The sequence below is a fragment of the Camarhynchus parvulus genome, unplaced genomic scaffold (genome assembly GCF_901933205.1).
Source record: "Camarhynchus parvulus unplaced genomic scaffold, STF_HiC, whole genome shotgun sequence".
Taxonomy (NCBI): Eukaryota; Metazoa; Chordata; class Aves; order Passeriformes; family Thraupidae; genus Camarhynchus; species Camarhynchus parvulus.
The window spans coordinates 6,066-29,381 of record NW_022148072.1 but is presented as its reverse complement, the minus strand read 5'-3'; the positions used below and the strand labels follow the sequence as shown (position 1 = coordinate 29,381).

Below are 23,316 nucleotides of genomic sequence, written 5' to 3'. Positions count from 1 at the left end.
GGGTGGATTTTGGGGATTTTGGGGTGGGATTTTGGGGATTTTGGGGTGGATTTTGTGGTAGATTTTGGGGGATTTTGGGGGTGGATTTTGGGGATTTTGGGGTGGATTTTGTGGGATTTTGTGGGATTTTGGGGTGGGTTTTGGGGTGGATTTTGGGGTGGATTTTGTGGGATTTTGTAGGGATTTTGGGCTGGGTTTGGGGGGATTTTGGGGGAATTTTGGGCAGATTTTAGGGGAAATTTTGTGGTAGATTTTGGGGTGGATTTTGGGGGATTTTGAGTTGGATTTTGTGGGATTATGGGGTGCATTTTGTTGGATTTTGGGGGGGATTTTGGGGTGGATTTTGGAGTGGATTTTGGGGGGGATTTTGTGGGATTTTGAGTTGGATTTTGGGGCGGATTTTGGAGTGGATTTTGGGGTGGATTTTGTCGGATTTTGAGGTGGATTTTGGGGGTTTTTGGGGCGGATTTTGGAGTGGATTTTGGTGGATTTTGTGGTAGATTTTGGGGATTTTGGGGGATTTTTGGGGTGGATTTTGTGGATTTTGTGGGGATTTTGGGGGTTTTTGGGGGAATTTTGGGCAGATTTTGTGGGATTTTGGGCTGGGTTTTGGGTGGGATTTTGTGGGATTTTGGGGGGATTTTGGGCAGGTTTTGTGGGATTTTGGGCTGGGTTTTGTGGGATTTTGGGCTGGGTTTTGGGGTGGATTTTTGGGTATTTTGGGGTGGATTTTGGGGTGGATTTTGTTGGATTTTGGGGTGGATTTTGTTCAGATTTTGGGGTGGGTTTTGGGGGATTTTGGGGTGGATTTTGGGATTTTGGGGGTGGATTTTGGGGATTTTGGGGTGGATTTTGTGGGATTTTGTGGGGATTTTGGGAGATTTTGGGGGATTTTGGGGTGGATTTTGGGGGATTTTGGGGTGGGTTTTGTGGGATTTTGGGCTGGGTTTTGGGTGGATTTTGGGGGGATTTTGGGGGGGTTTTGGGGGGATTTTGGGAGGATTTTGTGGGATTTTCCGGGGCATTTTGTCAGGTTTTTGGGGGATTTTGGGGTGGGTTTTGTGGGATTTTGGGGTGGGTTTTGGGGGATTTTGGGGGAATTTTGGGCAGATTTTGGGGGATTTTGGGGTGGATTTTGTGGGATTTTGGGGTGGATTTTGGGGGGGATTTGGGGGTGGATTTTGGGGTGGATTTTGTGGGATTTTGGGGGAATTTTGGGCTGGGTTTTGGGGGGATTTTGGGGTGGATTTTGTGGGATTTTGGGTTGGATTTTGTGGGATTTTGTGGGGGATGTTGGGGTGGATTTTGGGGGATTTTGGGGGTGGATTTTGGGTAGGATTTTGGGGTGGATTTTGTGAGATTTTGGGATTTTTGGGTGGATTTTGGGGTTTTTGTGGGATTTTAGGGTGGATTTTGTGGGATTTTGGGTTGGGTTTTGTGGGATTTTGGGGGGATTTTGTGGGATTTTGGGGGAATTTTTGGTCGGATTTTGGGGCAATTTTGGGGGGCATTTTGGGGTGGATTTTGGGAGATTTTGGGGCAATTTTGGTCTGATTTTGTGGCAATTTGGGGCAGATTTTGGGGGATTTTTGGTCAGATTTTGGGGGATTTTTGGTCAGATTTTGGGGGAATTTTGGTCAGATTTTGGAGGATTTTTGGTCAGATTTTGGGGCAATTTTGGTCAGATTTTGGAGGATTTTTGCTCAGATTTTGGGGCAATTTTGCTCAGATTTTGGGGCAATTTTGCTCAGATTTTGGGGCAATTTTGCTCAGATTTTGGGCTGGATTTTTCTGGAATTTTCTCTCCCCTGCAGCCTGATGGCCACGTCGGGGCTGGACAGGAAAATTCGCATTTTTGACCTGAGGACCTTCGGGGTGCTGCACGAGTGGGGGGTCCCCGCGGGGGCCGCGCGGCTCCACTTCAGCCACAGGGGGCTCCTGGCGGCCGCCTGCAGGGACCTGCTGCAGGTGACACAACTCACATTTCCTGCCCCAAAAATTCTCCTTTTTTATCCCAAAAATTCACATTTCCTGCCCCAAAAATTCTCATTTCCTGCCCCAAAAATTCTCCTTTCCTGCCCCAAAAATTCTCCTTTTTACCCCAAAATTCACATTCCTGCCCCAAAACCTTCACATTTCCTGCCCCAAAATTCTCCTTTCTGCCCCAAAACCCCAAAATTCACCTGCCCCAAAAATTCACATTTCCTGCCCCAAAAATTCTCCTTTCCTGCCCCAAAAATTCTCCTTTTTTACCCCAAAAATTCACATTTCCTGCCCCAAAAATTCACCTTTTCTACCCCAAAAATTCTCCTTTTCTACCCCAAAAATTCTCCTTTTCTACCCCAAAAATTCTCCTTTTTTACCCCAAAAATTCACCTCTTTTGCCCCAAAAATTCAGATTTCCTGCCCCAAAAATTCACCTTTGCTGCCCCAAAAATTCACATTTCCTGCCCCAAAAATTCTCCTTTTTTACCCCAAAAATTCACCTTTCCTGCCCCAAAAATTCTCCTTTTTTACCCCAAAAATTCACATTTCCTGCCCCAAAAATTCTCCTTTGCTGCCCCAAAAATTCTCCTTTGCTGCCCCAAAAATTCTCCTTTTTTACCCCAAAAATTCACCTTTTCTACCCCAAAAATTCACCTTTCCTGCCCCAAAAATTCTCCTTTGCTGCCCCAAAAATTCACATTTCCTGCCCCAAAAATTCTCCTTTTTTACCCCAAAAATTCTCCTTTGCTGCCCCAAAAATTCTCCTTTTTTACCCCAAAAATTCTCCTTTGCTGCCCCAAAAATTCTCCTTTGCTGCCCCAAAAATTCTCCTTTTTTACCCCAAAAATTCTCCTTTGCTGCCCCAAAAATTCTCCTTTTTTACCCCAAAAATTCACCTTTTTTACCCCAAAAATTCTCCTTTGGTGCCCCAAAAATTCTCCTTTTTTACCCCAAAAATTCACATTTCCTGCCCCAAAAATTCTCCTTTTCTACCCCAAAAATTCACCTTTTTTACCCCAAAAATTCACCTTTGCTGCCCCAAAAATTCACCTTTTCTACCCCAAAAATTCACCTTTTCTACCCCAAAAATTCACCTTTTCTACCCCAAAAATTCACCTTTTTTACCCCAAAAATTCTCCTTTGCTGACCCAAAAATTCACCTTTCCTGCCCCAAAAATTCTCCTTTGCTGCCCCAAAAATTCACCTTTGCTGACCCAAAAATTCACCTTTGCTGCCCCAAAAATTCTCCTTTGCTGCCCCAAAAATTCTCCTTTTTTACCCCAAAAATTCTCCTTTGCTGCCCCAAAAATTCTTCTTTGCTGACCCAAAAATTCACATTTTCTGCCCCAAAATATCCCCTTTTTTACCCTGCAAAATCCCCTTTTTTACCTTCCAAAATTCACCTTTTTTACCCACAAAATTCTCCTTTTTTGCCCCAAAAATTCTCCTTTGCTGCCCCAAAAATTCACATTTTCTGCCCCAAAAACATCCCCTTTTTTACCTTCCAAAATCCTCTTTTTTACCCCCAAAATTCACCTTTTCTGACCCAAAAATTCACCCTTGCTGCCCCAAAAATTCTCCTTTTTTACCCCAAAAATTCACCTTTGCTGCCCCAAAAATTCACCTTTGCTGCCCCAAAAATTCACCTTTTTTACCCCAAAATATCCCCATTTTTGCCCCAAAAATTCACCTTTTCTACCCCAAAAATTCACCTTTTCTACCCCAAAAATTCACCTTTGCTGCCCCAAAAATTCACCTTTTCTACCCCAAAAATTCACCTTTTTTATCCCCAAAAATTCACCTTTTCTACCCCAAAAATTCACCTTTTCTACCCCAAAAATTCACCTTTTCTACCCCAAAAATTCACCTTTTTTACCCCAAAATTCACCTTTTCTACCCCCAAAATTCACCTTTCGCCCCAAAAATATCCCTTCTTACCCCAAAAATTCTCCTTTTTTCCCCCAAAATTCCTACCCCCAAAATTCCCCGTTTTCACCCCAAAATTCCCCTTTTCCCCCCAAATTCCCAATTTTTCCCCAAAACCCATTCTCCCAATTTTTTCCCACAAAACTCCCATTTTTCCCCAAAAATTCCCCCAAAATTTTTTTCCCCCAAAAATTCCCCTTTTTCCCCCTTTTTCCTCCCTAAAATCCCCATTTTTCCCAAAATCCCCATTTTTCCCCCCATTTTCCCAAATTCCCCATTTTTTTCCCCAAAACTCCCATTTTTTCCCCAAATCCCCATTTTTTTTCCCAAAATTCCCCCAAAATCCCCATTTTTTCCCCCAAAACGCCCGTGGTTTTCCCCATTTTTCCCAAAATCCCCATTTTTCACCCCAATTTTCCCATTTCCCAATCCCCATTTTTTTCCCCAAAATCCCCATTTTTCACCCCCAAATTCCCCATTTTCCTCCCTAAAATCCCCATTTTTTCCCCCAAAACTCCCATTTTTCCCCAAAATCCCCATTTTTCACCCCAATTTTCCCATTTCCCAATCCCCATTTTTTTCCCCAAAACTCCCATTTTTTCCCCAAATCCCCATTTTTTTTCCCAAAAATTCTTATTTCCCCTCCCAAAATCCCCATTTTTTCCCCCAAAATGCCCGTTTTTGTTCCCCAAAAATCCCCATTTTTCACCCCAATTTTCCCATTTCCCAATCCCCATTTTTCCCCAAAATCCCCAATTTTCCCCCAAAAATCCCCTTTTTTCCCAAAATCCCCATTTTTCACCCCAATTTTCCCATTTCCCAATCCTTATGTTTCCTCCCAAAATCCCCTTTTTTTCACCCCAATTTTCCCATTTTCCTCCCTAAAATCCCCATTTTTTCCCAAAACTCCCATTTTTCCCCAAAATTCCCATTTTTTCCCCCAAAACTCCCATTTTTTCCCAAAATCCCCATTTTTTCACCCCAATTTTCCCATTTCCCAATCCCCATTTTCCCTCCAAAAAATCCCCTTTTTTTTCCCAAAAATTCTTATTTTCCTCCCTAAAATCCCCATTTTTTCCCAAAATCCCCATTTTTCACCCCAAATTCCCATTTTCCCCCCTAAAATCCCCATTTTTCCCCCAAAACTCCCATTTTTCCCCCAAAATCCCCATTTTTCACCCCAATTTTCCCATTTCCCCTCCTAAAATTCCCGTTTTTTCACACAAAACTCCCATTTTTCCCCAAAATCCCCATTTTTCCTCCCAAAATCCCCTTTTTCCCTCCAAAAAATCCCCATTTTTTTCCCCAAAAATTCTTATTTTCCTCCCTAAAATCCCCATTTTTTCCCCAAAATCCCCATTTTTCAGCCCAAAAATTCCCCTTTCCCAATCCCCAATATCCTCCTAAAATCCCCCACTTTTTTCCCAAAAATTCTTATTTTCCTCCCTAAAATCCCCATTTTTTCCCCAAAACGCCCCGTTTTTCTCTTTTTCCCAAAATCCCCATTTTTCACCCCAATTTTCCCATTTCCCAATCCTCATGTTTCCTCCCAAAATCCCCATTTTTTCACCCCAATTTCCCCATTTTCCTCCCTAAAATCCCCATTTTTTCCCCCAAAACTCCCATTTTTCCCCAAAATCCCCATTTTTCCCCCAATTTTCCCATTTCCCAATCCCCATTTTTTCCCCCCATTTTTCACCCCAATTTTCCCGTTTCCCCCAAATTTTTTTCCCCAAACTTTCTTTCCCCGCCCTCCCCTTTCCTGCAATCCCCAACCCCCAAACCCCAAATCCTCCCCAAAATCCCCAATTTTCCCCCCAAAATCCCCAATTTTCCTCCCAAAATCCCCTTTTTTCCCAAAATCCCCTTTTTTCCCAAAATCTCCTTTTTCCCTCCAAAAAATCCCCATTTTTTTTCCCAAAAATTCTTATTTTCCTCCCTAAAATCCCCATTTTTCAGCCCAATTTTCCCATTTCCCAATCCCCATTTTCCCTCCTAAAATCCCCTTTTTTTCCCCAAAAATTCTTATTTTCCTTCCTAAAATCCCCATTTTTTCCCCAAAATCCCCATTTTTCACCCCAATTTTCCCATTTCCCCTCCTAAAATTCCCATTTTTTCACACAAAACTCCCATTTTTCCCCAAAATCCCCATTTTTCCTCCCAAAATCCCCTTTTTTCCCAAAATCCCCTTTTTCCCTCCAAAAAATCCCCCTTTTTTTTCCCAAAATTCTTATTTTCCTCCCTAAAATCCCCATTTTTTCCCAAAATCCCCATTTTTCACCCCAATTTTCCCATTTCCCAATCCCCATTTTCCCTCCTAAAATCCCCTTTTTTTCCCCAAAAATTCTTATTTTCCTCCCTAAAATCCCCATTTTTTCCCCCAAAACGCCCGTGGTTTTCCCCATTTTTCCCAAAATCCCCATTTTTCCCCCAATTTTCCCATTTCCCAATCCTCATGTTTCCTCCCAAAATCCCCATTTTTCACCCCAAATTCCCATTTTCCTCCCTAAAATCCCCATTTTTTCCCCCAAAACTCCCATTTTTTCCCAAAATCCCCATTTTTCACCCCAATTTTCCCATTTCCCAATCCCCATTTTTCCTCCTAAAATCCCCTTTTTTCCCAAAATTCTTATTTTCCCTCCTAAAATCCCCATTTTTTCCCCCAAAACGCCCGTGGTTTTCCCCATTGTTCCCAAAATCCCCATTTTTCACCCCAATTTTCCCATTTCCCAGTCCCCATTTTTTTCCCCAAAATCCCCAATTTTCCTCCCTAAAATCCCCATTTTTTCACACAAAACTCCCATTTTCCCCCAAAATTCCCATTTTTTCCCCCAAAACTCCCATTTTTCCCCAAAATCCCCATTTTTCACCCCAATTTTCCCATTTCCCAATCCCCATTTTCCCTCCAAAAAATCCCCATTTTTTTTCCCAAAAATTCCCATTTCCCCTCCTAAAATCCCCATTTTTTCCCCCAAAACTCCCATTTTTCCCCAAAATCCCCATTTTCCCCCCCAATTTTCCCATTTCCCAATCCCCATTTTTTCCCAAAATCCCCATTTTCCACCCCAATTTTCCCGTTTCCCCCCAGATTTACCCCAAACCGGCCTCGGCCCCGCCCTCGGGGCCGTTCCTGCAGCACCGAACCCCAAACCCCCAAATTTGGGGGCTCCAGTTCTGCCCCTTCCAGGACGTGCTGGGCGCCGGCCACGGGCGCGGCTTCACCAGCATCCTGGTGCCAGGTGCGGTTTGGGGTGAAATCCGGGGATTTTGGGAAAAATTGGGAAAAAATCAGCAATTTTGGGGCACTTTGGGGTGGTTTTTGGGGATTTTTGGGGTTTTTTAAATGAATTTTTGGGGGTTTTAAAGGGGATTTTTGGGGTCAGACATGGGATGGGATTCATCAGAATCCTCGTGCCAGGTGCGGTTTGGGGGAAAATTTGTGGATTTTGGGAAAATTTGGGTGAAATTCTTGGAATTTTGGGCAAATTTGCAGAAAATTTGGGAATTTTGGGGTTTTTTTTAATGGATTTTGAAGGATTTAAAATGGATTTTTGAGGGTTTTTGGGGGTTTGCCATGGGATGGGATTCAGCAGCATCCTGGTGCCAGGTGCGGTTTGGGGTGAAATCCGGGGATTTTGGGCAAATTCGGGAAAAAATCAGCGATTTTGGGGGGCATTTTGGGGTGGTTTGTGTGGATTTTTGGGGTTTTTTTAATGGATTTTTGGGGATTTTGGGTGGGATTTTTGGGGTCAGACATGGACTGGGCTTCACCAGCATCCTGGTGCCAGGTGGGATTTGGGGTGAAATCCGGGGATTTTGGGCAAATTCGGGAAAAAATCAGCGATTTTGGGGTGGTTTGTGTGGATTTTTGGGGTTTATTTATGGATTTTTGGGAGGTTTTAATGAATTTTTGGGGGGTTTTAAGGGGATTTTTGGGGTCAGACATGGACTGGGCTTCAGCAGCATCCTGGTGCCAGGTGGGATTTGGGGTGAAATCCGGGGATTTTGGGAAAATTTGGGTGAAATTCTTGGAATTTTGGGAAAATTTGCAGAAAATTTGGGAAATTTTGTGGGGGAGTTTTGGGGGTTTTAAGGGAATTTTTTTGGGGGGTTTTGGGGCCAGACATGGGATGGGATTCACCAGCATCCTGGTGCCAGGTGGGATTTGGGGTGAAATCCGGAGATTTTGGGAAAATTGGGAAAAAATCAGCGATTTTGGGGCATTTTGGGGTGGTTTTTGGGGATTTTTTAATGAATTTTGGGGGTTTTTAAATGAATTTTGGGGGTTTTGGGTGCAATTTTTGGGGTCAGACAGGAGATGGGATTCACCAGCATCCTGGTGCCAGGTGGGATTTGGGGTGAAATCCGGGGATTTTGGGAAAATTGGGGTGGAATTTGGGGATTTTGGGCAAATTCGGGGAAAAAATCGGGGATTTTGGGGCATTTTGGGGTGGTTTGTGTGGATTTTTTGGGGGTTTTTTAATGAATTTTTGGGGGGTTTTAAGGGGATTTTTGGGGTCAGACATGGGATGGGATTCACCAGCATCCTGGTGCCAGGTGGGATTTGGGGTGAAATCCGGAGATTTTGGGAAAAATTGGGAAAAAATCGGGGATTTTGGGGCATTTTGGGGTGGTTTTTGGGGATTTTTTAATGAATTTTTGGGGGTTTTTAAATGAATTTTTGGGGGTTTTGGGTGCAATTTTTGGGGTCAGACAGGAGATGGGATTCACCAGCATCCTGGTGCCAGGTGGGATTTGGGGTGAAATCCGGGGATTTTGGGAAAATTGGGGTGGAATTTGGGGATTTTGGGCAAATTCGGGGAAAAAATCGGGGATTTTGGGGCATTTTGGGGTGGTTTGTGTGGATTTTTTGGGGTTTTTTTAATGAATTTTTGGGGGTTTTGGGTGGGATTTTTGGGGTCAGACATGGACTGGGCTTCACCAGCATCCTGGTGCCAGGTGGGATTTGGGGTGAAATCCGGGGATTTTGGGCAAATTCGGGAAGAAAATCAGCAATTTTGGGGCACTTTGGGGTGGTTTTTGGGGTTTTTTGGGGATTTTTAAATGAATTTTTGGGGGGGTTTTAAGGGAATTTTTGGGGTCAGACATGGGATGGGATTCATCAGAATCCTCGTGCCAGGTGGCGGTTTGGGGAAAATTCGGTGGATTTTGGGAAAATTTGGGTGAAATTTTGGAATTTTGGGCAAATTTGCAGAAAATTTGGGAAATTTTGGGGTTTTTTTAATGGATTTTGAAGGATTTAAAATGGATTTTTGAGGGTTTTGGGGGTTTGCCATGGGATGGGATTCAGCAGCATCCTGGTGCCAGGTGCGGTTTGGGGTGAAATCCGGGGATTTTGGGCAAATTCGGGAAAAAATCAGCGATTTTGGGGCATTTTGGGGTGGTTTGTGTGGATTTTTGGGGTTTTTTTAATGGATTTTTGGGGATTTTGGGTGGGATTTTTGGGGTCAGACATGGACTGGGCTTCACCAGCATCCTGGTGCCAGGTGGGATTTGGGGTGAAATCCGGGGATTTTGGGTACCGGGAAAAAATCAGCGATTTTGGGGTGGTTTGTGTGGATTTTGGGGTTTATTTATGGATTTTTGGGAGGTTTTAATGAATTTTGGGGGTTTTAAGGGGATTTTTGGGGTCAGACATGGACTGGGCTTCAGCAGCATCCTGGTGCCAGGTGGGATTTGGGGGTGAAATGGGCGGGATTTTGGGAAAATTTGGGTGAAATTCTTGGAATTTTGGGGAAAATTTGCAGAAAATTTGGGGAAATTTTGTGGGGAGTTTTGGGGGTTTTAAGGGGATTTTTTTGGGGGGTTTTGGGGCCAGACATGGGATGGGATTCACCAGCATCCTGGTGCCAGGTGGGATTTGGGGGTGAAATCCGGGAGATTTTGGGAAAATTGGGAAAAAATCGGGGATTTTGGGGCATTTTGGGGTGGTTTTTGGGGATTTTTTAATGAATTTTTGGGGGTTTTTAAATGAATTTTTGGGGGTTTTGGGTGCAATTTTTGGGGTCAGACAGGAGATGGGATTCACCAGCATCCTGGTGCCAGGTGGGATTTGGGGTGAAATCCGGGGATTTTGGGAAAATTGGGGTGGAATTTGGGGATTTTGGGCAAATTCGGGGAAAAAATCGGGGATTTTGGGGCATTTTGGGGGTGGTTTGTGTGGATTTTTGGGTTTTTTAAATGAATTTTTGGGGGGGGGTTTAAGGGGATTTTTGGGGTCACACATGGACTGGGATTCAGCAGCATCCTGGTGCCAGGTGGGATTTGGGGTGAAATCCGGGGATTTTGGGCAAATTTGGGAAAAAATCAGCGATTTTGGGGTGGTTTTTGTGGATTTTTTGGGGTTTTTTTAATGGATTTTGAAGGACTTAAAATGGATTTTTGAGGGTTTTTGGGGGTTTGCCATGGGATGGGATTCACCAGCATCCTGGTGCCAGGTGGGATTTGGGGTGAAATCCGGGGATTTTGGGCAAATTCGGGAAAAAATCAGCAATTTTGGGGCGGTTTTGTGTGGATTTTTGGGGTTTATTTATGGATTTTTTGGGGGTTTTAATGAATTTTTGGGGGGGTTTTGAGGGGATTTTTGGGGTCAGACATGGACTGGGCTTCACCAGCATCCTGGTGCCAGGTGCGGTTTGGGGCCAAATCCGGGGATTTTGGGCAAATTTGCAGAAAATTTGGGAAATTTTGTGGGGGTTTTGGGGGTTTTAAGGGAATTTTTTTGGGGGGTTTTGGGGCCAGACATGGGATGGGCTTCACCAACATCCTGGTGCCAGGTGGGATTTGGGGTGAAATCCGGGGATTTTGGGCAAATTTGGGAAAAAAAATCAGCGATTTTGGGGCGGTTTGTGTGGATTTTTTGGGGTTTTTTTAATGGATTTTGAAGGATTTAAAATGGATTTTTGAGGGTTTTTGGGGTCAGGCAAGGGATGGGATTCAGCAGCATCCTGGTGCCAGGTGGGATTTGGGGGGAAATCCGGGGATTTTGGGCAAATTTGGGAAAAATTCGGGGATTTGGGGAATATTTGGGTGAAATTCGGGGCTTTTGGGGCATTTTGGGGTGCTTTTTGTGGATTTTTAGGGTTTTTTAAGAATTTTTGGGGATTTTGGGTGCAATTTTTGGGGTGGTTTTCCTTTTTCAGGAAATGGATTTTTCCCGGCGGATTTTTGGGAATTCCTGATGGATTTTTGGGAATTCCTGATGAATTTTTGGGCGGTTTTTTGTGCGGTTTTCCTTTTTTTGGAAATGGATTTTTCCCAGCAGATTTTTGGGAATTCCTGGTGGATTTTTGGGAATTCCTGATGGATTTTTGGGAATTCCTGATGAATTTTTGGGGGGTTTTTTGTGTTGTTTTTCTTTTTTTGCAAATGGATTTTTCCCAGCGGATTTTTGGGAATTCCCAGCGGATTTTTGGGAATTCCTGATGAATTTTTGGGGCGTTTTTTTGAATTGGAAATGGATTTTTCCCAACGGATTTTTGCCAATTCCCGAGGGATTTTCCTTTGCTATTCCTGATGGATTTTATGGGGTGGTTTTTTCTTTTGGAAATGGATTTTTCCTGGCGGATTTTTGGGAATTCCTGATGGATTTTTGGGGGCGGTTTTTTGTGTTGTTTTCCTTTTTTTGCAAATGGATTTTTCCCAGCAGATTTTTGGCAATTCCCAGCGGATTTTTGGGAATTCCCAGCAGATTTTTGGGAATTCCCGGTGGATTTTTGGGAATTCCTGATGGATTTTTGGGGCGGTTTTTTTGAATTGGAAATGGATTTTTCCCGGCGGATTTTTGCCACTTCCCGGGGGATTTTTCCTTTGCTCTTCCTGATGGGATTTTGGGGAATTTTTGGGCCCCAATTTCCCCCCTGAAGCCCCCGAATTTTGCGTTCCAGGCTCGGGGGAGCCCAACGCGGACGGGCTCGAGCAGAATCCCTTCCGCAGCCGCCGCCAGCGCCAGGAGTGGGAGGTGAAGGCGCTGCTGGAAAAGGTGACAAAAAAAAAACCCCAAATCCCCCAAAACTCACCCCAAAAATCCCAACCCGACATCCCAACATTCCCCCTGATCCCCCCCCAAAAATTCCCTTTTTTCCCTCCTCGAAATTCCCAGTTTTCCTCCTCGAAATTCCCAATTTTCCCCCAAATTCCCTAATTTTCCTCCTCAAAATTTCCCATTTTTCCCCAAAAATTCCCTTCTTTCCCCCAAATTCCCCATTTTCCCCCAAAAATTCCCTTTTTTTCCCCTCAAAATTCCCAATTTTCCCCCCAAATTCCCCATTTTCCCCCCAAATTCCCAATTTTCTCCCAAATTCCCAATTTTCCTCATTGAAATTCCCCATTTTCCCCCTCAAAATTCCCCATTTCCCCCCAAATTCCCCATTTCCCTCTTCAAAATTCCCAATTTTCCCCCAAATTCCCTTTTTTCCTCCTTGAAATTCCCCATTTTCCCTCCAAAAATTCCCTTTTTTCCCCCTCAAAATTCCTAATTTTTCCCCCAAATTCCCAATTTCCCTCCTCGAAATTCCCCATTTCCCCCAGAAATTCCCAATTTTCCCCCCCAAAATCCCTGTTTCTCCCCCTCAAAATTCCCAATTTTTCCCCCAAATTCCCTTTTTTCCCCCGAAATTCCCCATTTTCCTCCTCAAAATTCCCCATTTTTGCCCAAAAATTTCCTTTTTTCCCCCAAATTCCCCATTTTCCCCCAAAATTTCCTTTTTTTCTCCCTCAAAATTCCCAATTTTTCCCCCAAAATTCCCATTTTCCCCCCAAATTCCCAATTTTCTCCCCCAAATTCCCAATTTTCCTCATTGAAATTCCCCATTTTCCCCCTCAAAATTCCCCATTTCCCCCCAAAATTCCCCTTTTTTCCCCCAAAAATTCCCAATTTTCCCTCCAAATTCCCAATTTTCCTCCCAAAATTCCCAATTTTTTCCCCCTCGAAATTCCCCATTTTCCTCCTGAAAATTCCCCATTTTTCCCCTCAAATTCCCAATTTTCCCCCAAATTCCCAATTTTCCCCCCAAATTCCCAATTTCCCTGCTCAAAATTCCCAATTTTCCCCCCAAATTCCCAATTTCCCCCCCTAAAATGCCCAAATTTTTTCCCTCCCAAATTCCATTTCCTTTCCCCAAATTCCTGCGTTTTTCCCCCAAAACTCCCATTCCTGACCCCCAATCCTGATTTCTCTCCCTGAATTCCCATTTTTCCCCAAAATTCCCATTTTTCCCACCAAAATTGCCTTTTTTCCAACCCCAAATCCCCATGATTTTCCTCTAAAACCCCCAAACTTCCAACCCCAAATTCCCATTATTTTTCCCCAAAATCCCCATTTATTTCCCCCAAATCCCATTTTCCCCCTAAATTCCCATTTTACCCCAAAATCCCCATTTTCCCCTTGAATCCCCGGTATTTTTCCCCAAAATCCCCATTTTTGCCCAAAATCCCCATTTCTTTCCCCCCAAATCCCATTTTTTCCCAAAATCCCCGTTTTTTCCCCAAAATCCCCATTTTTTTCCCCAAAAATCCCATTTTCCCTGAAAATCCCTCTTTATTTCTCCCCATATCCCATTTCTCCCCCCTCAAATCCCCATTTCCTTCCCCTGAATCCCCGGATTTTTGCCCAAAATCCTCCTTTTTTCCCCAAAATCTCCATTTATTTCCCCCAAATCCCATTTTTTCCCTAAATTCCCATTTTCCCCTTGAATCCCTGGTATTTTTTCCCAAAATCCCCATTTTTCACCCCTAAATCCCCATTTCTTTCCCCCAAAAAATCCCATTTTCCCCAAAATCCCCATTTATTTCCCCCAAATCCCATTTTCCCCAAATCCCCATTTTCCCCAAAATCCCCATTTATTTCCCCTCAATCCCCATATTTTTTCCCAAAATCCCCATTTTTTACCCCTAAATCCCCATTTATTTCCCCCAAAAATCCCATTTTTCCCCCCAAATCCCCATTTATTTCCCCCCAAATCCCATTTTTTCCCTAAATTCCCATTTTTTACCCCATTTTTCCCCGATATTTTTTCCCAAAATCCCCATTTTTTACCCCTAAATCCCCATTTATTTCCCCCAAATCCCATTTTCCCCAAATCCCCATTTTCCCCTATAATCCCTGGTATTTTTTCCCCTCAATCCCCGGTATTTTTTCCCAAAATCCCCATATTTTTTCCCCAAAATCCCCATTTTTTTCCCCAAAAATCCCATTTTTCCCTGAAAATCCCGCTTTATTTCTCCCCATATCCCATTTCTCCCCCCTCAAATCCCCATTTTTCTTTCCCTAAATCCCCGGATTTTTGCCCAAAATCCCCATTTTTTCCCCCAAAATCTCCATTTATTTCCCCCAAATCCCATTTTTCCCCAAAATTCCCATTTTCCCCTTGAATCCCTGGTATTTTTTCCCAAAATCCCCATTTTTTCCCCAAATCCCCATTTCTTTCCCCAAAAATCCCATTTTTCCCCAAAATCCCCATTTATTTCCCCAAATCCCATTTTTTCCCCAAATCCCCATTTTCCCCAAAATCCCCATTTATTTCCCCTCAAATCCCCATATTTTTCCCCAAAATCCCCATTTTTTCCCCCTAAATCCCCATTTATTTCCCCCAAAAATCCCGATTTTTCCCCAAATCCCCATTTTTTCCCCCCAAATCCCATTTTTCCCCAAAATTCCCATTTTTTTACCCCATTTTTCCCGATATTTTTTCCCAAAATCCCATTTTTACCCCTAAATCCTCATTTATTTCCCCCAAATCCCATTTTCCCAAAATTCCCATTTTCCCCTTGAATCCCTGGTATTTTTTCCCAAAATCCTCCTTTTTTCCCCCAAAATCCCCATTTATTTCCCCCAAAATCCCATTTTTCCCTGAAGATCCCTCTTTATTTCTCCCCATATCCCATTTCTCCCCCCTCAAATCCCCATTTCCTTCCCCTGGATCCCCGGATTTTTGCCCAAAATCCTCCTTTTTTCCCCCAAAATCTCCATTTATTTCCACCAAATCCCATTTTTTCCCAAAATTCCCATTTTCCCCTTGAATCCCTGGTATTTTTTCCCAAAATCCCCATTTTTTACCCCTAAATCCCCATTTCTTTCCCCCAAAATCCCCATTTATTTCCCCCAAATCCCATTTTCCCCAAATCCCCATTTTCCCCAAAATCCCCATTTATTTCCCCTCAATCCCCATATTTTTTCCCAAAATCCCCATTTTTTACCCCTAAATCCCCATTTATTTCCCCCAAAAAATCCCATTTTTCCCTGAAAATCCCGCTTTATTTCTCCCCATATCCCATTTCTCCCCCCTCAAATCCCCATTTCCTTCCCTGAATCCCCGGATTTTTCCCCAAAATCCTCCTTTTTCCCCCAAAATCTCCATTTATTTCCACCAAATCCCATTTTTTCCCAAAATTCCCATTTTCCCCTTGAATCCCTGGTATTTTTTCCCAAAATCCCCATTTTTTACCCCTAAATCCCCATTTCTTTCCCCCAAAAATCCCATTTTTCCCCAAAATCCCCATTTATTTCCCCCAAATCCCATTTTCCCCAAATCCCCATTTTTCCCCAAAATCCCCATTTATTTCCCCTCAATCCCCATATTTTTTCCCAAAATCCCCATTTTTTCCCCCAAATCCCCATTTATTTCCCCCAAAAATCCCATTTTTCCCCCAAATCCCCATTTATTTCCCCCCAAATCCCATTTTTTCCCTAAATTCCCATTTTTTACCCCATTTTTCCCGATATTTTTTCCCAAAATCCCATTTTTTACCCCTAAATCCTCATTTATTTCCCCCAAATCCCATTTTCCCCAAATTCCCATTTTCCCCTTTAATCCCTGGTATTTTTTCCCAAAATCCCCATTTTTCCCCCAAAATCCCCATTTCTTTTCCCCAAAATCCCATTTTCCCTGAAAATCCCTCTTTATTTCTCCCCATATCCCATTTCTCCCCCCGCAAATCCCCATTTCCTTCCCCTCAATCCCCGGATTTTTGCCCTAAATCCCCTTTTTCCCCCCAAAATCCCCATTTATTTCCCCCAAATCCCATTTTCCCCTAAATTCCCATTTTCCCCTTGAATCCCCGGTATTTTTTCCCCAAAATCCCCATTTTTCCCCCAAAATCCCCATTTCTTTCCCCTGAATCCCCGGTATTTTTTTCCCAAAATTCCCATTTTTTCCCCCAAAATCCCCATTTCTTTTCCCCCAAATCCCATTTTCCCTGAAAATCCCTCTTTATTTCTCCCCATATCCCATTTCTCCCCCCCTCAAATCCCCATTTCCTTCCCCTGGATCCCCGGATTTTTGCCCAAAATCCCGGATTTTTGCCCAAAATCGCCGTTTTTCGCCCCAGATCCCGGCGGAGCTGCTGAGCCCGGACCCTGCGCTGCTCTCGCGCGTCGACACGGCCGGGCTGGAGCAGAAACAGCACGAGAGGCTGCAGCGCCTGGTGAGCCCCGAAATCCGCTCCTTGCACCCCAAAATCACCCCAAAATTCACCCCTAAAATTACCCCAAAATCACCCAAAAATTGCCCCAAAATCCACCCCAAAATTGCCCCAAAATCACCCAAAATTCACCCCTAAAAGCACCCAAAAATTATCCCAAAATCACCCCCAAATTACCCCTAAAATCGCCCCAAAATCCGCCCCAAAATCACCCAAAAATTGCCCCAAAATCACCTAAAATTATCCCAAAATGACCCCAAAATTACCCCAAAATCATCCAAAAATTATCCCAAAATGACCCCAAAATCCGCCCCAAAATTATCCCAAAATCACCCAAAATTGCCCTAAAATCACCTCAAAATTATCCCAAAATCACCCCAAAATTGCCCTAAAATCACCTCAAAATTATCCCAAAATCACCCCAAAATTATCCCAAAATCACCCCAAAATTATCCCAAAATTGCCCCAAAATCACCCCAAAATTCACCCCTAAAATTACCCAAAAATCCGCCCCAAAATTATCCCAAAATCATCCAAAAATTATCCCAAAATTATCCCAAATTCACCCCAAAATTATCCCAAAATTATCCCAAAATCACCCAAAAACTCACCCCTAAAATTGCCCCAAAATCACCCCAAAATCACCCCAAAATCATCCAAAAATTATCACAAAATTATCGCAAAAATTGCCCTAAAATCACCCAAAATTATCCCAAAATCACCCAAAAATTCACCCCTGAAATTACCCCAAAAATTATCCCAAAATTACCCAAAATTATCCCAAAATGACCCCAAAATCACCCAAAAATTCACCCCTAAAATCACCCAAAAATTATCCCAAAATGACCCAAAAATTATCCCAAAATCACCCCAAAATTACCCCAAAATCACCCCAAAATTATCCCAAAATGACCCCAAAATTGCCCCAAAATCGCCCCAAAATTCACCCCTAAAATCACCCAAAATTGCCCCAAAATCACCCCAAAAATTATCCCAAAATGACCCCAAAATTGCCCCAAAATCACCCAAAAATTCACCCCTAAAATTACCCCAAAATCCGCCCCAAAATTATCCCAAAAACACCCCAAAATTATCACAAAATTATCGCAAAAATTGCCCTAAAATCACCCAAAATTATCCCAAAATCACCCAAAATTGCCCAAAAATCCACCCCAAAATTATCCCACAATCATCCAAAAATTATCCCAAAAATACCCCAAAATTGCCCCAAATTTCACCCTAAAATTACCCTAAAATTACCCCAAAATTCACCCCAAAATTATCCCAAAATCACCCAAAAATTGCCCTAAAATCACCCCAAAATTATCCCAAAATGACCCCAAAATTATCCCAAAATCACCCAAAATTGCCCAAAAATCCACCCCAAAATTATCCCACAATCATCCAAAAATTATCCCAAAATCACCCCAAAATTGCCCCAAAATCACTCAAAAATTGCCCTAAAATCACCCCCAAATTATCCCAAAATGACCCCAAAATTATCCCAAAATCATCCAAAAATTCACCCCTAAAATTACCCCAAATTTCACCCCAAAATTATCCCAAAATCATCCAAAAATTATCCCAAAATCACCCCGAAATTGCCCCAAAATCACCCCAAATTTTATCCAAAAATCACCCCAAAATTCACCTCTAAAATGACCCCATCACCTAAAAATTATCCCAATTTTCACCCCAAAGTTGCCTTAAAATCACCCAGAATTTTACCCAAAAATTACCCCAAAATTCACCCCAAATTTCACCCCAAAAATCTCCCCAAATTTCACCCCAAAATTCTCCCCAAAATCCCCAGAATTTCACCCCAAAATCCTGAAATTTCAAAATCCTCCAATTTCACCCCAAAATCCCCAGAATTTCACCCCAAAACCCTGAAATTTCAAAATCCTCCAATATCACCCCGAAATCACCAAATTTCTCCCCAAAATCCCCAGAATTTCTCCCCAAAACCCTGGAATTTCAAAATCCTCTGTTTTCACCCGAAAATTCCTGAATTTCACCCCAAAATCCCCAGAATTTCACCCCAAAATCACCAAATTTCTGCCCAAAATCCCCAGAATTTCACCCCAAAATTCCTGAATTTCACCCCAAAACCCTGAAATTACAAAATCCTCCCATTTCACCCCAAAATTCCTGAATTTCACCCCAAAATCCCCAGAATTTCACCCCAAAATTCCTGAATTTCACCCCAAAATCCCCAGAATTTCACCCCAAACCCCTGAAATTTCAAAATCCTCCAATTTCACCCCAAAATCCCCAGAATTTCACCCCAAAATTCCTGAATTTCACCCCAAAACCCTGAAATTTCAAAATCCTCCCATTTCACCCCAAAATCACCAAATTTCTCCCCAAAATCCCCAGAATTTCTCCCCAAAATTCCTGAATTTCACCCCAAAACCCTGACATTTCAAAATCCCCAGAATTTCTCCCCAAAATTCCTGAATTTCACCCCAAAATCCCCAGAATTTCAAAATCCTCCAATTTCACCCCAAAATTCCTGAGTTTCGCCCCAAAATCACCAAATTTCTGCCCAAAATCCCCAGAATTTCTCCCCAAAATCCCCAGAATTTCACCCCAAAACCCTGAAATTTCAAAATCCCCAGAATTTCACCCCAAAATCACCAAATTTCTCCCCAAAATCCCCAGAATTTCACCCCAAAATTCCTGAATTTCACCCCAAACCCTGAAATTACAAAATCCCCAGAATTTCACCCCAAAATTCCTGAATTTCACCCCAAACCCCTGAAATTACAAAATCCTCCCATTTCTCCCCAAAATCCCCAGAATTTCACCCCAAAATCCCCAGAATTTCACCCCAAAAATCACCAAATTTCTCCCCAAAATCCTGAAATTTCACCCCAAAATCCTGACATTTCAAAATCCTCCCATTTCACCCCAAAATTCCTGAATTTCACCCCAAAATCCTGAAATTTCAAAATCCTCCAATTTCACCCCAAAATTCCTGAATTTCACCCCAAAATTCCTGAATTTCACCCCAAAATTCCTGAGTTTCACCCCAAAATCCCCAGAATTTCACCCCAAAACCCTGAAATTTCAAAATCCCCAGAATTTCACCCCAAAATCACCAAATTTCTCCCCAAAATCCCCAGAATTTCACCCCAAAATTCCTGAATTTCACCCCAATCCCCAGAATTTCAAAATCCTCCAATTTCACCCCAAAATTCCTGAGTTTCACCCCAAAATCACCAAATTTCTGCCCAAAATCCCCAGAATTTCACCCCAAACCCCTGAAATTTCAAAATCCTCCGATTTCACCCCAAAATCACCAAATTTCTCCCCAAAATCCCCAGAATTTCACCCCAAAATTCCTGAGTTTCACCTCAAAATTCCTGAATTTCACCCCAAAACCCTGAAATTTCAAAATCCTCCAATTTCACCCCAAAATCACCAAATTTCTCCCCAAAATCCCCAGAATTTCACCCCAAAATTCCTGAATTTCTCCCCAAAATCCTGAAATTTCACCCCAAAATCCTGAAATTTCAAAATCCTCCAATTTCACCCCAAAATCGCCAAATTTCTCCCCAAAATCCTGAAATTTCAAAATCCTCCCATTTCACCCCAAAATTCCTGAATTTCTCCCCAAAATTCCTGAATTTCACCCCAAAATTCTTGAATGTCTCCCCAAACCCCTGAAATTTCAAAGTCCTCCAATTTCACCCCAAAATCACCAAATTTCTCCCCAAAATCCCCAGAATTTCACCCCAAAAATCACCACATTTCTCCCCAAAATCCTCCCATTTCACCCCAACAATTCCCCAAATTTTCCCTCCAAATTGCGATTTTCCCCCCCCGAAGCCCCAGATTTGCCCCAAATGCCGATTTCTCTCCGGTTTTCCCGTTTCCCAGGGGTTTGACCCCAATTCCAGAGCCAAATTGCTGCGGCCGGCCTCAGGGGGAGGGCGCCCGGCGCCCGCGGCAGCTTGCAGCACGCCGGCACAGGGTGAGCTTCGAGAGCGAAAGCGGCGATTCTGGGCAAATTGCCACATTCCCTTCGCGGTTTAGTGGCGCTTTTAGCGCTTTGGGGGCATTTCTATTGGGATTTTTATTGGGATTTTATTGGGAATTTTGGGGGGATTTTTGGGATTTTTATTGGAATTTTTATTGGACTTTTTGGGGGGATTTTGGGGGATTTTTATTGGAATTTTTTGGGATTTTATTGGGAATTTTGGGGGGATTTGGGGGAATTTTTATTGGAATTTTTTGGGGTTTTATTGGGAATTTTGGGGGAATTTTTGGGGATTTTTTTGGGAATTTTGGGGGGGATTTTTATTGGAATTTTTGGGGATTTTTTTGGGAATTTTGGGGGGGTTTTGGGATTTTTATTGGAATTTTTTGGGATGTTTTTGAGATTTTTTGGGGGGATTTTTGGGGATTTTTATTTGAATTTTTGGGGGATTTTTTTTAGATTTTTGGGGGATTTTTGGGATTTTTATTGGAATTTTTATTGGACTTTTTGGGGGGATTTTGGGGGATTTTTATTGGAATATTTTGGGGTTTTATTGGGAATTTTGGGGGAATTTTTGGGATTTTTTTGGGATTTTGGGGGGGATTTTTATTGGAATTTTTTTGGATTTTATTGGTCATTTTGGGGGGATTTTTGGGGATTTTTATTGGAATATTTTGGGGATTTATTGGGAATTTTGGGGGATTTTGGGGGATTTTTTGAATTTTTTGGGATTTTATTGGGAATTTTTGGGGGGGGATTTTTATTGGAATTTTTTGGGGGTTTTTGAGACTTTTTGGGGGGATTTGGGGGAATTTTTTGGGGGATTTTTATTGGAATTTTTTGGGATTTTTTTGGGAATTTTGGGGGGGATTTTTATTGGAATTTTTTGGGGTTTTTTTGGGAATTTTGGGGGGGATTTTTATTGGAATTTTTTGGGATTTTATTGGGAATTTTGGGGGGGATTTTTGGGGATTTTTATTGGAATTTTTGAGGGGATTTTTGGGATTTTTTGGGGGATTTTTATTTGAATTTTTGGGGATTTTTTGGGAATTTTTGGGGGGTTTTTGGGGATTTTTATTGGAATTTTTTGGATTTTTTTGGGAATTTTGGGGGGATTTTTGGGGATTTTTATTGGAATATTTTGGGGATTTCATTGGGAATTTTGGGGGGGATTTTTGGGGATTTTTATTGGAATTTTTTTGGATTTTTTTGGGAATTTTGGGGGGGATTTTTGGGATTTTTATTGGAATTTTTTGGGGTTTTTTTGAGAATTTTTGGGGGATTTGGGGGAATTTTTGGGGATTTTATTGGAATTTTTGGGTTTTTGGGGAATTTTGGGGGGGATTTTTGGGATTTTTATTGGATTTTTTGGGTTTTGGGAATTTTGGGGGTTTTTTGTAATTTTTGGGGTTTTTTTGGGAATTTTGGGGGGATTTTTGAGGATTTTTATTTGAATTTTTGGGGTTTTTTTTTAGGTTTTTTTTTTTATTTTTATTTGAATTTTTTGGGTTTTGATTTTGGGGGTTTTGGGGTTTTTATTTGATTTTGGGTTTTGAGTTTTGGGGTTTGGGATTTGGGATTATATTTTGGGGGGGAATTTTTGGGGATTTTTTGAGATTTTGGGGGGATTTTTTGGGTTTTATTGTGGGGTGAGATTTTTGGGGTTTTGGGGTTTTTTTTGTTTGGGGGTTTTGGTTGGGCATTTTTATTGGAATTTTTTGGGATTTTTTTGAGACTTTTTTGGGGGGATTTTTGGGGATTTTTATTGGAATTTTTTGGGGATTTTATTGGGAATTTTGGAGGGGATTTTTGGGGATTTTTATTGGAATATTTTGGGATTTTATTGGGAATTTTGGGGGGATTTTTGGGATTTTTATTGGAATTTTTTGGGGTTTTTTTGGGAATTTTGGGGGGATTTTTTGGGGATTTTTATTTGAATCTTTTGTGATTTTTTTGAGACTTTTTGGGGGGATTTTTGGGAATTTTTGGGGATTTTTATTGGAATTTTTTGGGAATTTTTTGAGACTTTTTGGGGGGAATTTGGGGGATTTTTATTTGAATTTTTTGTGATTTTTTGAGACTTTTTGGGGGGATTTTTGGGGATTTTTATTGGAATATTTTGGGGTTTTTTTGGGAATTTTGGGGGAATTTTTGGGGATTTTTATTTGAATTTTTTGGGAATTTTTATTGAACTTTTTGGGGGGAATTTGGGGGATTTTTATTGGAATTCTTTGGGGTTTTTTTGAGACTTTTGGGGGATTTGGGGGGAATTTTTGGGGGTTTTTATTGGATTTTTGGGTTTTTGAGCTTTTTGGGGGGATTTTTGGGGATTTTTATTTGAGTTTTTTTGGGATTTTATTGGGAATTTTTTGGGGGGGATTTTGGGATTTTTATTGGAATTTTTTGGGGATTTTTTGAGACTTTTTGGGGGGATTTTTGGGGATTTTTATTTGAATTTTTTGGGATTTTTTTGAGATTTTTTGGGGGGATTTTGGGAATTTTTTGGGAATTTTTATTGGACTTTTTGGGGGGAATTTGGGGGATTTTTATTGGAATTTTTTGGGATTTTTTTGAGACTTTTTGGGGGGGATTTTTGGGGTTTTTTATTTGAATTTTTTGGGGTTTTTTTGGGACTTTTTGGGGGATTTTTGGGGATTTTTTGGGAATTTTTATTTGAGTTTTTTGGGAATTTTGGGGGATTTTTATTGGAATTTTTTGGGATTTTTTTGAGATTTTTTGGGGGGATTTTGGGAATTTTTTGGGAATTTTTATTGGACTTTTTGGGGGGAATTTGGGGGATTTTTATTGGAATTTTTTGGGGATTTTTTGAGACTTTTTGGGGGGATTTTTGGGGATTTTTATTTGAATTTTTGAGGGGATTTTTGGGATTTTTTTGGGGGGTTTTGGGGAATTTTTTGGGGATTTTTTTGGGGGTGATTTTTGGGAATTTTGGGGGATTTTTATTTGAATTTTTTGGG

General features: G+C 41.8%; 1 protein-coding gene across 1 annotated transcript in view; it reads left to right on the top strand.

The window, feature by feature from the left end:
• The window catches only part of WDR46 (WD repeat domain 46), a gene marked incomplete at its 5' end in the record, with an annotated part of 40,981 nt that extends 20,587 nt beyond the window's left edge, over nucleotides 1-20,394 (top strand). The window contains 5 exons of the mRNA XM_030969708.1: nucleotides 1,815-1,968; nucleotides 7,001-7,151; nucleotides 11,820-11,914; nucleotides 16,261-16,356; nucleotides 20,239-20,394. Coding sequence (XP_030825568.1) covers nucleotides 1,815-1,968; nucleotides 7,001-7,151; nucleotides 11,820-11,914; nucleotides 16,261-16,356; nucleotides 20,239-20,394 — 652 coding nt within the window. The remainder of the gene's footprint in view (nucleotides 1-1,814; nucleotides 1,969-7,000; nucleotides 7,152-11,819; nucleotides 11,915-16,260; nucleotides 16,357-20,238) is intronic.
• Between the last annotated feature and the right edge of the window lie 2,922 nt (nucleotides 20,395-23,316).